The sequence below is a fragment of the Grus americana genome, chromosome 10 (assembly GCF_028858705.1).
Source record: "Grus americana isolate bGruAme1 chromosome 10, bGruAme1.mat, whole genome shotgun sequence".
NCBI lineage: Eukaryota > Metazoa > Chordata > Aves > Gruiformes > Gruidae > Grus > Grus americana.
Genome location: NC_072861.1, coordinates 20877860 through 20892474, shown reverse-complemented (window position 1 = coordinate 20892474; position 14615 = coordinate 20877860). Strand labels below are relative to the sequence as shown.

Below are 14615 nucleotides of genomic sequence, written 5' to 3'. Positions count from 1 at the left end.
CACGGCCTCGGCTCCGGCCCTCCCTGCAGCCGTGAGGTTTCAGCTGCACGGAAAAATTACCGTGAAAAGACCTTTAAAGGGATGAGACTGAGGAGGGTACCAAGGAGGGAGGAGAAGGGCCTGGCTGGGAGGGCTGCAGCACTCCCCCTGCTCCCCCTCAGAGAGTCCCGAGGCGGCTGCGCCCTGAAGGGGAGCACGGCCTGGGCCTGCCCGGCACCGGGCTGCCGCCGGAGCCCGGGGGAGATGGGGGAGCGGAGTCTGCCGGGGCTGGGGCAGGGGGTGACCGCCGCCGCCGCCCCCCCGCTCCTGTCAGCGCCCGCCAGCTGGGGGAGGAGCAGCGGAGGAGAGGGCGGGCCGCGGGGCGGTGCCTACCCCTCGCTGCCTCGGCGCTCGGCTGGTCGGCCTGGCCCGGCTCGGCGCTCGGCGGGTTGGCCTGGCGCGGCGCGGCCTGGCGGCGGTGTGGAGCAGGCGGGCGGCGCGGTGCGGCGGGGCTCGGCGGGATGGTGAAGCTCACGGCGGAGCTGATCGAGCAGGCGGCGCAGTACACCAACGCCGTCCGCGACCGCGAGCTCGACCTGCGCGGTGCGCGGACTCGGCGGGGCTCTGATGGGGGGAGGCTGTGCCGGGGAGGGGGGGCGGTGCGGCCTGTGCCGGGAAGGGGCCTGGGGGCTCGGGGCGGGGGGGCTGTGATGGAGCCTGGGGCCTGCAACGGGAGGAGCGGCTGCAGCACGGGGGAAGCCGGGAGGGAGGTTGCTGGAGGGGTCTGCAGTGGTAGGGGAGCTAGAGGGGGGTTAAAGAGGCTCCAGTGGCGGGGGAAGCTGGGGGGGAATGTGAGGGGGTGGAATGGAAAGGGAATTTTGGGGAAGTGTCGGAGGAGCCTGCAGTGGTGGGGGCGGGACACACGAGGGATGTGCCAGAAACGTGGGTTTGGGCAAAGGAGACGCATACAGGGAGGGAGTCGGGGTGTTTGCTGAGGGGGAGGAAGAGGGGTGCTTTGAAAAGGCTGCGAGGGCTGTTGGCTTTGAGGGGGAGAGTTTGGTCTATGTGTGATGTGGAGGAGAGTCGTTCCGGAGATGTTTTGACTGAGACTATCTGTACCCTTGGTCCATCCAGATATGCCCCCTACACACTCTGCCTCTTGCTTTCGTCTGCTCACCTCTGGGCACCATCTAATTCCTGTGTTGCACTCTCTCCCCAGGCTACAAAATCCCTGTTATTGAGAACTTGGGTGCCACCCTGGACCAGTTCGATGCAATTGATTTCTCTGACAATGAGATCCGTAAACTGGATGGGTTCCCTCTGTTGAGAAGGCTGAAAACTCTTCTGATGAATAACAATAGGATTTGGTAAGCACTTGTATTTTGGCCAGATGGGACCCTGGGGCAGAGGAAAATGCTTTTGGGAGAGAAGTATGCCGTGTCTTTCAGTGCTGGGTAGGTGCAGAAGTGTGTGTTTTATGGAAAAAAGGTTGGCACTCAGTACTGTATAGACCCTCTTCAAGCTGCCTGGCTTGTTCAGTGCAAAAGTCAGTCTTCGTTTTTCAGACAGGACAATGAGATGCAGAGTTTGGAATTTGGCCAGAACTTTGGATTTCATTTATCATCCCCATAAAGACAAGAAAACAGGGATAACTGCAAGTAAATGAACAGAAATCTCATGATGCATCTAATTACAGCGACGTCTGGTATTTATTGCCAGCTTTGTTAGAAAAAGTATTGTAGGGGATGCTACCCAAACTTCTGCCAGTGTCAGACTTGGTTGTTTTACAGTGAGCCCCTCTATGTTACCGTATTTCTGTGTGTCTTTTCACCATTGCTAACTTCTGGCCTAATTTTCACCTTTGTTTTTTTTGTTCTTCTTTAGTCGGATTGGTGAAAACCTTGAACAGGCTCTGCCCAGCCTGACAGAGCTCATTCTTACCAACAACAACATTGCTGAATTGGTAAGTTATCCACACCGGATAAATCTAAACAAATTTGTGTTTGTCATCTTTCTAATTAACCTTTTTCCTGAGAGTAGTGTCAGATGCTTTTGGTAATAGTTGGTACTCCTCCTCCTTCTAATTAGCCTTTTTTCTTTTTCTTTAGAGTAATATCATATGGTTTTGGTAGCAGTTAATGGTGTATGTATTTTAATGAACATAATTTGCAGCCTGCAGTGGAACAGCAGTCACTGTCTCAGTGGGTTTCCTGTTAAACTAATTACAGTAATTCTAATTGGTCTCTAAAATAGATATAAGTTCAGGAACTTTGTTTTCAAATATTTGAGTCTCACTAAAAGGTTTCTTATTGTGTTCTCATTACGTAGGGTGAACTGGATCCGTTATCAACTATTAAATCACTGACTTACCTGAGGTACGTAATCTTGAAAAGTTATTCTTTCTCTGCTGTTCGAGCTCTGCTGCTGGCCTGGCTCTTTGCTTTGATATGGAATGCTCTCCTTTATATGAGCTGTGGCAGATTCTGTACGCTTAAAAATTGAAACCAAAAGGTTTAAACTATCGTTACAAAATACTTTAAAATAAACATTAGTGATGGCTTTTCAGTAGCATTACACTCGGTGTGAGGGACAAAAAAAGAAAAGCAATTTGTCCTGTGATTTTTCAGTTGATCAGTGTCCAGGTAGGAAATGGGATGGTTTAGTTATTTGTCTTTTTTTCCTTTTTTTTTTTTTTAATATTTTGAGGTGGTTCTGTATATTCTTCTTCAATAAAATCTACTTAATTTGATAAAATCAAGTGCAAGTTTTTACTATAGTTTTCATAATATCAAAGAACACTGTCGCTAGGCTTATTTAATGGTGTTATTTGTTGTCTGTTATAGCAGAAGGTACATGAATGCACTTTAAGTGTATTAATGTATTTCAATATAAGTGTATTTTTAAATATTTTCTGTTAAGAATCTCTTTATAACCTTTATTTACTTTGTAGCATTTTAAGGAATCCTGTAACAAATAAGAAGCATTACAGATTATATGTAATCCACAAAGTTCCACAGGTCAGAGTGCTGGATTTTCAAAAAGTGAAACTCAAAGTAAGTCTACTTTCTTCTGATTCAGCACGAGATGAATACCTTTTCTTGTTACATTCTTGAAAATTCAGCAGTAACAGTGAGCTTATTGCCATAATTGTAAATAATGTTGAAACAATATATCATAAGTGGCTCTAAAACATGCTCCTTGTTTTCTTTAATGGTTTTGTTCTGTTAAGGATGTAGTCTGTTTAATTATGTTTTACTGACGCTGTTGTTTAGTCTGATTGTTTTCTGGCCCCCTGGTGTTGGTAGAAAGACAGACCTCTAGAGAAAGAAATAAGCAATCGCAGCAGAGCCCTCTGCTTTCAGTGAAGATGAGTGTGGGAAAGAGTTCTTACTTTTAAGAGCATGGGATTGATCTGCCTTGAGTCTGAGCATCTGGGCAATGTTTATGTGCTTGTTCTTACATCTGTTCTCCACGTACCAATGTTCGCTGATGAAGATGAGCCAAAGCATCTTTCTTTGCAAAGACAAAAGCTTTGCAAAATGCAATGTTGTTAAATTAATTTTGTGTGTGTGGTATCGCTGTAGGAGCGACAGGAGGCAGAGAAAATGTTCAAGGGCAAACGGGGTGCACAGCTTGCAAAGGATATTGCCAGGAGAACAAAAACGTAAGATAAAAAAACAAATTTACACTGGCATTCTCCTTCAGAAACACCACTTGCTTTGTGTGCGGTATTAGGCAGTAACCTGAAATATCAGCTACTGGCAGGATGCCTTAAAAGCTTTGGTAGCTGGAAGTGCCTTGTCCAAGCATCCCAATTTTTGGATGGTGGTGAATACATCTCAGAAATATTTTTGAAAGAGGTACTTGGTCAGGGTGGATTGATTTAAGTCAACAAGCAGGAAACCTTAATTTTATTTTTCCTCTTTGTCATTTAACTGCAGAGAGGTGGCCATTGTTAATTTTGTTGTTTTTTTCCCAGATGATTGGGAACTAAATTTTTTTGTTTTGCCAGGGAATACAAACTGTAAGATCTGCTGTAATTAGGAGGATAAATGCAGGTGAAAATCTTTAGCTAAGCAATTACACATCTATGCTTATTTAGTTAAATTCTTAAGTGGTATATCGTGTACTCTTGTTTAATTTTTCATCAGCCTGTTTGGAAATCAGAATTCAGATCATGTATGGCAACAGCGTTTCCAAATTCATAGTTAAATAAATAAAAATCTTGAATGTACGTAGCATTTAAAACTCCAGTAGATGCAGTTTAGCTCTGGGTTATGAGTAGAAAAGGATTCAGGTCCATGATAGTTTTAGAACAAGTAGTTTGAACTAAATAGCTCAATAAACAGATATGAAGAAAATCTTTCTATAGCTGCAAAAGAGGTTGCAGCATTCTGGTGCTGGGTCAGCATTTCAGGAAGTTCTTTCCAGCTGATCGCTCAGTAACATCCATTTTCACAGACTACAGATTTTCCTTTAAGCAGCAGCAGATAACCTTTTTCTTTTGAGTGTTAAGATTACATCCAGTCTAGTGTAAGCTTTAATATAGGCTGCTGTAATATCATATTAGACATACCAGAACAGGAAACCCAATTTCAGTCACTCTTTATTTACCCACCCTGCTTTTGTAACAGTGACAGACCACCCGAGTGTTCAACAACATCCAAATCGAATAGCTTTTGTCAACTGCTTAATTTATAAAGTTAAGGTCTGCCTCTCTTTATGAGCAGATGAAAAGCTGGGGGCGGGGAATGGGACAGCGAGGACAAGTTGCTGGTGTTTCTGAAGGAGGCAATTCTTCACTGTATCAGTTTGTTAACAAAGATAAGATACTACACTTGATTGAATGAAATACTTCCAAACCTGGTTTGGAAGTTAGAGAAGCATGTACTCTTCAATGGGTGTAATGGGTCTTTTTTTTTTTTTTCTTTCCCCCCTTTGAAGCTTCAATCCAGGTGCTGGTCTGCCAACTGACAAAAAGAAAGCTGGGCCCTCCCCAGGGGACGTTGAGGCAATTAAGGTAAATATGTCAGGAAAAAGCGGAGGAGAAAAACCATTGTGGATCCGAACTGAACAAATGTTTCCTTCCTCCTGGCAACCACCGACTCTGTTTGGACAAATGGCACAGTGTGTCCTAGCTTTGGTTTAGGTGCTTTTTATGTATTTTTTCTTCTATTATGACATACCTGTTTTTTGAGAACTTAAACAAAACTTGGGTCTGAGCTTAGAGTTCCCCCAGGATAGAGCAGCTGGTTTAATTAAGGGGTGAAGTAAGATTGTGCTCTCATTTGTAGAATTTTGTAGAACTTTCTGTAAAAGTTTAGCTTCACTTACCTGGAAAAAATCTTGGGTTTATGTTTATTCTAATCACACTGAAATACTGTATGTGAAGATTCATCATCTTCTTTTGTCTGTTTTTTTAGACTGCTATAGCAAATGCCACGACTCTGGCTGAAGTGGAGCGACTGAAAGGCTTACTGCAGGCCGGTCAGATTCCTGGCAGAGAACGAAAATCAGGTCACTGTGCTTCTATTACTGTTTTTTCTCCAAACAGAATTTAGCTCCCTTCATTGCTTCCTGATGCTTTATGTGATCTCAGTGGGGACTTGCATTGGAAGGGCCAAACACTTAGGGAGTTGAAAAAACTGCTTAAAATGAGTGTAATTTTTATAGTGTCAATAATTGAGGATTGCATCTGTAAGCCTCTGCAATCAGTGTATTAGCTGCCTGGCCTCTGGAGTGCAGTTCAGGGCTCCCTCGAGAGCAAGGTGCCAGACATCAGCCCTAAGCGCTTCACTCCAAACAGTTTATCCCAGTTCCTTAAAAAAATGGGATTAATCCCAAAGTACACATGGGCTGTGCTGTTCTGAACATTGGTGCCTCGGGTGGGGGCACAGGAACATCTCTGGGATGTCGGAGAGGTCCCTGTGTGGACAAATCTTACCTGCAGACGGGCAATATTGCCTCTTTATATTAGAGCTGTGTAGATTTTTTTGTTGTTGTTGTTCTGTAGTGGTTTTTAATTGACGTTATTGCTGCCCCTCCCCAGAGGAGTGAAAATGAACATTGTCCCTGTGGGAAAGAACTAACCTTTGCAGTAACCGCCCCAAAACTCTGACGTGTCCTTTCAGGCCCCTCGGAGGACGCTGAGGAAGAAATGGAAGAAGACACGGTTCCCAACGGATCTTGAGCCCAGGCCGTGCCCGAGGCCCAGCGCTTCTCCCCGAGAGCCCCCTCCTCTCCACCTGCCCTTCTCCCTGCAGGGGGGCTCAGGCCGGCCCCGCCGCCGCCGGCCCCCCGTACCCTGACCTTGCGCATTTCGGCGTTCAATAAACGGACGTTTCCTTTTTCTCCCCGTGGTGCTGCGTCCCCTTCCCCGGCAGAGCGGGGCTGGAGGTGGCCGGGGCTGTGGGGACGGGACGGCCATGGCGGCGGGAGGGGAAGACCCCTTCCTGCACACCCTGATTGGCTCCCTCGCGTCCTTCCCCTCTGCTCTCATTGGTCGGCACAGCCTTTTTCACTCGTTGCAGCCTTCCCATTGGCCCGCGAGGCGAAGTCGCGCTTCCTGGTTGGTTCTCTGGCCCTGAGGTGGCGGAGGACGAGGAGGGTGGTGATTGGCGTAGCCGGCGGGCGCGCGGGGCGTCTCCCGGACGTGAGGCGGCGGCGGCGGGCGATGGAGCTGGGGGACACCGGGCCCGCAGCGGGTCCCGGCCAGGCGGCGCTGGGGCGGGGGGGCCTCGACTTCCTGCAGCACACGGGTGAGCGGCCGGGGGCGTCCCGGGCTGAGGGGAGGGGAGGGGAGGAGAAGAGAGGAGAGGTGAGGTGAGGGCGGGCGGGCGGGGTTGTCGGGGCTGAGGGGAGCCCAGCGGAGTCTCCCGCCCGCCCGCTGAGGAGAGGAGCCGGGTCCCGCCCGGGCGCCTTCCCCCTTCTCGCCCTCTGGCTGGGCGGGCTCCTTCCCCTTGCAGCCTGCTCTCACCTACCGCTTGTCCTCGTCCCAGTGGGCTCCCTGCTGTCCAGCTATGGCTGGTACATCCTCTTGGCCGCTGTCGCCATCTATCTCCTCATCCAGAAGATATCCCAGAGCCTGGCGGCCGGGCCGAGCAGCCAGCCGGGAGCAGCTGACGCAGCTGTGGGTGAGTAAATCTTTACTTGCTCTTTAGAGCTGTGTAGAGCGGTGCTTGTGTCTCTTCTGGGTTCCTGCTAGTGCTCCGCACTCGTGATGAGGTGTCTGACAGCTGCTCAGGACGCTTTAAGAAGAACCAAAAAGAGGGTCTGTTCTGGGGGATTCTAACTGATGAATACTCAGGATAGCTGTTTTGGCCTGGGAAAGAGTACAGATCGTGTTACTGAGGAGATCGCTGGGGAAACGTTGGACCAAGAGAAGTGTTTTTAAAAGGTTGTGTCAAGGAAAGGTTGTGTCCCAAAATGATGTGGTTGGGAGAGAAGGAGCAGGGCACTGCAGAATGAGGGAATAGCTGGTCTTTAATAGGGTAGAAGCTGAGAGCACCACCTGGTTGAAATGAATTGTGGTCAGTTGTCAAATAACTTATGGATGTATCAAACCAACCCAAAACATCCAAATATAAATACTGGGGAGAAAACCACTTTTATTTAATATTAATTTTTTATTAATATTCATCACCTCTCTCCTTTCAATTATTCCTTCGCAGTTCCTACTCTGGCAGGTTTGTATACATTTGGGGTGTAACTGCCTCTCGTCTGTGTTATCTTCTAAAGTGTGGCATAGGTTGTAAATCTTACACAGTCATGATCCTGCCTCATTTGGAGACTCGCTGCTGTAAAGCACAGGCTGTGCTTATGTATCTGCCAAAACAATAACCGCTTGGCACTGATTCCTTTGGCATGGCACAACATGGGGCCCCAGAAAATATTACTCACGTGCCCTTATCCTACTGGTGTTCTTTTTAAATGCTAATTAAATCTTGATTTAATTGCCAGAACTGGCTGTAAAATGAAATTACGGAAAGTACTGAAATTTCTTTTATGTATTCACGATTGGATGGTAGCAAACATATAAAGAGACAAACAAGTGTAGAGATATCTCAGCTACTGGGAAAAAAGAGAGCAATATTTGCCTTCATTTGGGTATAATTTTTATTTTGACTTCTCCTAAAGGCCAATCATGAAGAGAAGTGGTGACTTAATGTAGATTTTCTGAGACTACCAGTTTTCTTTTGAGACGTGTGGTATTTGTAAGTAATTTCTCTGCTGATGGAGCATGTTAAATCTGCCACTGCTTCGCTGCCGTAATGAAACAAGCAGGACCAATTGCCAGAAGGAGTAGGAGTGAATGTGGGCCAGTTGCCTCACGCTTCTGCATAAAAGAAGTTCTCCGGGTAAAAATGGAATCCCTGCGAAGCACGGGTGATATTTCTGAAATTATTCGTATCAAACAAATCCTTTAGAAATAGAAGCAAGTGTCCTAGAAGTGTGAATTTTAATTTTTTATGGATTCATTACATCAGTGTCCTTATTAAAATACCTTTAAAGTAATTGCTCTAAAAATATTAAAACGTTATGAAACTTAAATCAGCATATACTGTAAAAGATTAGCTGGAAACTGAACTTAGGCTGTGATTTTCTGCAGAGCAGCTGCAGGGAGAGATGTGAGCCTTTCCTTAATACAATTCTTTGAGGACACCATCTAGAATTTGTTTTGAATATCTTTACAAACTCTTTCCCAACTTCCTAGAACGCAAAGTGGTGGTAAGAAGGCAGGAAGCTTTGGCAGCAGCTCGCCTCAGGATGCAGGAGGAGTTGAATGCGCAAGCAGAAAGATACAAAGAAAAACAGAGACAGGTAACTCTTTAACTCACAAATTTGTCATCACGTACTTTGCTGCTGTTATAGAAAGGTTTACTCCGTGCTGTATACCAGAACTGGAGACTCACTCTCTCTGCTGGTTTCTGGGCGGTGGGTTTTTCCCCCCTCCTTTCCCTGGACAACTTTTGATGAGGTTTGATCCATGGAGCAGTAGTGGGCAGTAGGTATCGTGATGGCCCTCCAGTGATGCAAGCAATGCTGTGCTGACCTGATGTCTTGATGCTCTTTGTTGATTAGTGATTGATACGTGTAGTATTCTGTTCCTTCCTGAAGTAATTGATGTCTGTGGCACTTGCTTCTCTGCAAGTAATTGTGTGCGTGGGACACTGTGGGCCTGATCTTTTTTCTTTTTTTTTTTACAGGTAAATCTGTACCTATAGAAACTTAGTTATGTGCGCAATGAATGACTGAAGGGGATTTACTGGTGTTTAGATTAACTATACTACTGCATACATGTATTTTCTCTTCTTAAGGGCAAATATAAGTTCTTAGAAATGTAGCTTAGCATTACTGTAATTTAGTGGTTTGAACTACAGCTTGAGATAATGAGGAATAGCATATTGTTATGTGGGGCAGCATAGAAAAGTGGATGTGATCAGCATAGCAATAATACTGCTCATATCCCCACTCAAAACCCAGCTTTTTTCTGTTTTTACTTTTGCAGTCAGCTACATTCAGACCCCAGTTTATAGCTGATGCTTCAAGAAATATTGGCAGTTAAAAACAAATGAAAAGTCATATTGCAGAAGAAAATAGCCACTATGTAGAAAGTCTAGGTCTAGTGTGTGTGGACTTGGGGAGCTTTGCTGTCTTTGACTGGATGAAGTAGCTAACTGTTTTCCTTTCTATTTGTCAAGAAGGCGGCAGTCTGTCTTAACCATTAATTTGTTTGGTTTTGTGGATAAGTTGCTTTAGAAGAGAGCTGGGAGAACTGTTGGTAATGTATATTGGGATGTAAATATGTAGTTGGCTGTCTTGTTCATTTGAAAAACAAGTTTTCTTCTGTAGAACCCTACATGGTGCGTTAAATTATGATCACATGCAATATTTTTTACTCAGTTGTTTTTATAAACTCAGAATTTAAGCTTGCCACTTGGTTCTGTTTTACTTTCAAAATGTTTTAAAGCATGAAGTGGTCAAAAGAAGCTGCAGTCACAGTTTGTATATATTGAGGAGGGGTTGTTGTTCTGTGATTGGGAAGACATGGGTGTTTAAAAAAAGTAAATGCTTCCATAAGCTCAGAGATACTGCATGAGATAAAGATGTTTTTTTATGAGCCTGTTGCAGCTGTTTCTGTAGCACTGGCAATTCTAGTAGTTCTGAAATCTTAGTCTTGCATGTCCTGGATTTGTTCCTTAGCTTGAAGAGGAAAAGAGAAGGCAGAAGATAGCAATGTGGGAAAGTATGCAAGAAGGAAAAAGCTATAAAGGAAACCTGAAACTGAGTCAGGTAACAACTGTGTTGTTAATCAGGTTACAATTATGTTTCTGTGACTAGATAAGCTGAAATTCGTATTGATTAAATTCTGACTAACTTCTGCTTTTGTGAACAGCAAGAAGTAGAATCTGGTGCCTCCACCTCATCAGCAGTCCCAAAATCTAAACCAAACAAAAAGCCCTTGCGAGGAGGTGGTAAGTATGAAATCCTTAAGATATTCTGAGCGTGAAATGGAGCACTTACCTAGCTGCGTACATAGTCATTGTACATGTTTTTTCTCTTCTTCAAGGAGGAAACAAAATGTGCCTTACAAACGAGCTCATCACCTCTAACCAGTGCTTTGCACTTTGTACAAAACCTAGCAGGATGTTTCTGTGGTGCTTTTCCCTGGGGAAGCAGTGTTTCAGTTTTCTTCTAAATGCTTTTGCCATAATTTACTGAGATCTTTGTCACTCAAAATTATAGATTCTTACAATATTTCTGGGATCCCTCCCCCATTATTGTATAAGTCCAGTATTTTAATATCTGGTCTGTCTTCCAATCACCTGCAGTACTAACCAAATGCAGGAAGAGGGTATTTTACTTTGTATTATGTAGATTCAGGAAGATCAAAGTCTTCACTGAGCAAAATGTGACCTTATTTGTCAGATATCACAATAATGACCTGTTGAACAGATAAATCCTGCAGATGTATAAACTCTTACCAACTCTCGCAAACCACCAGAAGGTCTTACTGTTAAATTCGCTGTCAACCACTGAAATCATCCTGATGGATGAACTGCTTTCTATGGCCTTACGTACCTCACATCAGGATCGCTGCCGTGTATCGGCCATGCAGCTAGTCGCCTTTCTCTCCTCTTGGCCAAACAGCCTGTGCCATACCTGCAACTGCTAATTTGGGTATGATACTTTAATTATAATTTTTCATAGTGGAGGGAATCATCTAGACAGCCTCAATCATATCAGACTGAAAAGGAAACCCACTTAGGGTGCAGTACTGAGCAAGTCACTTCATTAAATGTATGAAACCGGAAGATTCTTGATTAAACATATTAAACCTCAATAATAGTGCAATGCTGAAGTTTCTGTTTTAACTATTTTTACTGGCAGCTGTTGACAACAGCTGAAGGAACTGATTGATTCATCTTATGTTGTTTAATATGAGTGGAGTCTAACGTCTGATACTGTCAAATATCCTTTCTAGCTCTTGCACAGAATATTTACCACTGTGGGGAAAGAGAAGTGCATGGGTAGGAGCTGTGCTGAGCAGCAGGATGAGGCCAGCTGGGCTGAGGCACCCTGCCAGCTGCTACCTGTCCTAGTTTCATCCTAAGCAAAATCTTTGCTTAAGTAACATGTTAGAATTAGAGGTCTCTGATCTTCTCATGAGGTAGATCAGCACGAAGTGAAAGAACCATCTGCACTATTCAGCTGCTGAATTAAGCTAGAAAGCAAAACTTGGCTAGTATGAGAAAAACAGACTTCAAAGATGGAGGTGATGGCTTGAAGTTTCAGTGGAACAGGTTGCTTGGTTAGCAGTGCTACTAGTTTTTTGGTTGTCTGTCTTTGCCTTGTACAGAACAAATTAAGGATGTTTGCCAAGTTGCATCTTTCCAAGTATGCACTCATAAAATGAAGTTGCTTATAGTTACAGCATTAGGATGTTCAACTAAAGTATCTGTTTGCCTTACTGCATGTACTTGCCTTTTCAAATTGTTTAAAAAAAATCTTACAGTAGTAATGAGTGGAGCTACCTCTTGACCTTCAGAATATTCCATGCAGGACTGGATTAAAAGATTATTTTAAATTCCTAACTACTAGGGTTCTTGGAGAACAGATACACTTTACAGAGTTTACTGTAAGAGTTACTGCTCTGTTTACTCTGTAAAGCAGCATTAAAGCTTTAGTGCAGACTTGGAGAAATTAAATGCTAATTAATTTCAATTTAATCCAAATTGATCAAATTAAAACACAAGTGTTTTGCAATGGCTTTTACTGTTAGCACTACAAAAATAAACCATCTCAAGTCTGGATATTTCCTCTGCTTTCATTTTCCTTAAAATGCTGCCTGTGTAGTAAGTATAAACAAGGTGCAATTACTCGTGACATTTATTTTTTTGTGTTCCTTGTGTGTTCGTGAAGGCCTGTTGAGGACAAATATTAATACGGTGGATTTCTCCTCCGTACTTCTAGGCTATAACCCCCTGTCTGGAGAAGGAGGAGGAACTTGTTCCTGGAGACCAGGCCGGAGAGGCCCGTCGGCAGGCGGATGAGGCTAACCTCCCTAGTGTCTCGTGGCACTAGCAGGCTTGATCTTACCCACTGTCTAACTGCCTACAGTTCGCGTGTCACAGCGACTCCTTTGGGATTGGGTTCAGTGCAGGCGTTAACTTGAAAACAGATTTACACCATTTCCAAATAGCAGAAGCCGATACTACACAAGCAATATACCCGATTCTTTTAGAGAGGATGAAGAAAGAAACAATTCCAGTGTAATTAGCTAGTTTTCACTCTCCTGTAGAGAGGAAGTGTGGTCTCCAGCCCAGGTGAATCTCCTGGGATTGAGAGATCTGGGTTTTGTGGCTAGCTATTCAAAAGACTGGCCTCAGGCAAATTTAATTGTCTATGCTCAGTTTACCTCTGTAAAATGAGGATATTTACCATCCTCAGACATGCGTTGGCAGATTTACTGTGTTTGACTGGAAGGTACTTTAGAGGGGAAGAATGTTACCATCAACGGCTACCTTGAATTTTAGGAGGAAGGACTTTCAGAAAAAACCAGATGAACTGACAAACGCCACGGATTTGCACCGAAGGCCAGTGACTGCACAAGAGTCTCTGTGACAAGCTACCTTGAATGATGTTTTCCTTATAAATGGTAAACAAACCAGTGAGGATTACTGATGCTAGACAGCAGATGGGGGTTTTCTTGCTATTGCTTTTTTTTTTTTTATTTCAGCTGCTTTGTAAAAACAAAACACTGTTAATATTAAATATAACTGCAAACAAATCATAAATCTAGTATTTACAATCTTGTCATTTTCTACAGTATCTTTTTATATAGGAGCTATATGTTCTAGTGCAATAAATGTGTATAAAGCAAGATGAGAGATCAAATGAAATGATTTTCATTTGACTACCTCCATAAACAAAAGGGGTTTTTTCAGCTGTTCTTTTTGGCTTTTAAAAGTTCCGTTATTTGGGTGTTCTGTGTTCCAAATCATTATTTTAGAAGAATCACCTTCAGGTTAAGACCAAATCAAGTTTTCCCAAATTTAAAAAGTGAAAGTCCCTGTTCTCTTCCCCACCCCCAGTAAGTGGTTCTGAAACTGGATAGACTGCAGTACTGGTTGTTAAGCATTCAATAAAATCAATAAAACAGGTAACGAAGGCCTTCGCTCTAAGAGAGCAGAGCAGGTTTCTTTCCATATTACTGTCAAGAAATACGGTTTGAGGATACTTTCTGTTCTGAACGTGTCTCAGGGGTGGGAAGCAACAGCGTGGCTGTCCTCAGCAGCCCAGCTAGGTGCTGAGGTGTGTTCTTACCCTGCTGCCAGCTTGTGCGCTACAAAAGCTGAGGGTGGTTTGTTCTGACAAGAGCCTCTGGCTAGCAAACATGTAAAATTTGCAAGTGAGGGGCTGTAAGGAGCAAGTAATAAGTTTGTGTGGTCTTCATCCTTCCGGTGTATATCCAGCAGTGCAGAGAGAAAATAAAGGTAGAGCTGACCATTGTAAATGAGCTTCCCAAACATCCCATCCCCTTCGTGTGCTCTCTAGCGCAAAATGCAAAGAAAGAGTAAAATCCAGGCTGTCCTCGATAAACACTGAAATAGTTCCTGTCAGAGTACGACAAGTGTCTGTGTGTCTAATTAGTTTTACTGCGCTTGTATATAGCTATGCATTAAAGTTTCGATCAGTATTTCATTAGCGTAGCTTAGGGCTGCTTGTACACTTGTTTCTAAATACGCTTGGAATATTTGTGTTCATCAGTACATATGGGTGCCAACTTTGAATACGCTGTTTATAGGTATATAGATACTGCTCTAGATGTCAGGTGATCTGTGATTTTCTCTTGACTATTAATGTAACTGTAGCATGTTACTAGTGAGTTTTAAAGTTGCCAGCTAATGAAATGGAAAAGCGGAGAACCTTTTACTTTAGATCCATGAAGTGTATGTTCAAGTACATGTAGAAGATGAAGTGATGCAGCTATTAATGTTCCTGTGGAAACTAGTTTTCATTTCCTGGCTTCTGTGCGTTTTGGTACGTTGACTTAAATTTCCATTGTTGTTACATAGACCGGTGTACGTAACTTCAGGTATTAATTTTTAAAGGGGAGGGGGGGAGATCGAAGT

The 14615-nt window shown here is 43.9% G+C and overlaps 2 protein-coding genes across 2 annotated transcripts; both read left to right on the top strand.

Annotated features, from left to right (window-relative positions):
- Window positions 1-382: 382 nt before the first annotated feature.
- Window positions 383-6329, top strand: SNRPA1 (small nuclear ribonucleoprotein polypeptide A'). The gene is made up of 9 exons (XM_054836894.1): window positions 383-582; window positions 1199-1346; window positions 1864-1942; window positions 2308-2354; window positions 2930-3032; window positions 3564-3643; window positions 4924-4999; window positions 5403-5496; window positions 6111-6329. The coding sequence occupies exons 1-9, from the start codon at window positions 501-503 to the stop codon at window positions 6167-6169; spliced, it is 768 nt and encodes a 255-aa protein (XP_054692869.1). The 5' UTR covers window positions 383-500; the 3' UTR covers window positions 6170-6329.
- A 37-nt stretch (window positions 6330-6366) lies between these two features.
- SELENOS (selenoprotein S) lies at window positions 6367-13277 on the top strand (the record flags this gene model as incomplete). Its single annotated transcript, XM_054837161.1, is given in 8 exon segments — window positions 6367-6412; window positions 6415-6486; window positions 6489-6737; window positions 6978-7112; window positions 8693-8799; window positions 10183-10272; window positions 10376-10454; window positions 12454-13277. Coding segments are annotated over 8 exon segments (858 nt in total), but the record flags the coding sequence as incomplete, so codon positions are not given.
- Window positions 13278-14615: the final 1338 nt, after the last annotated feature.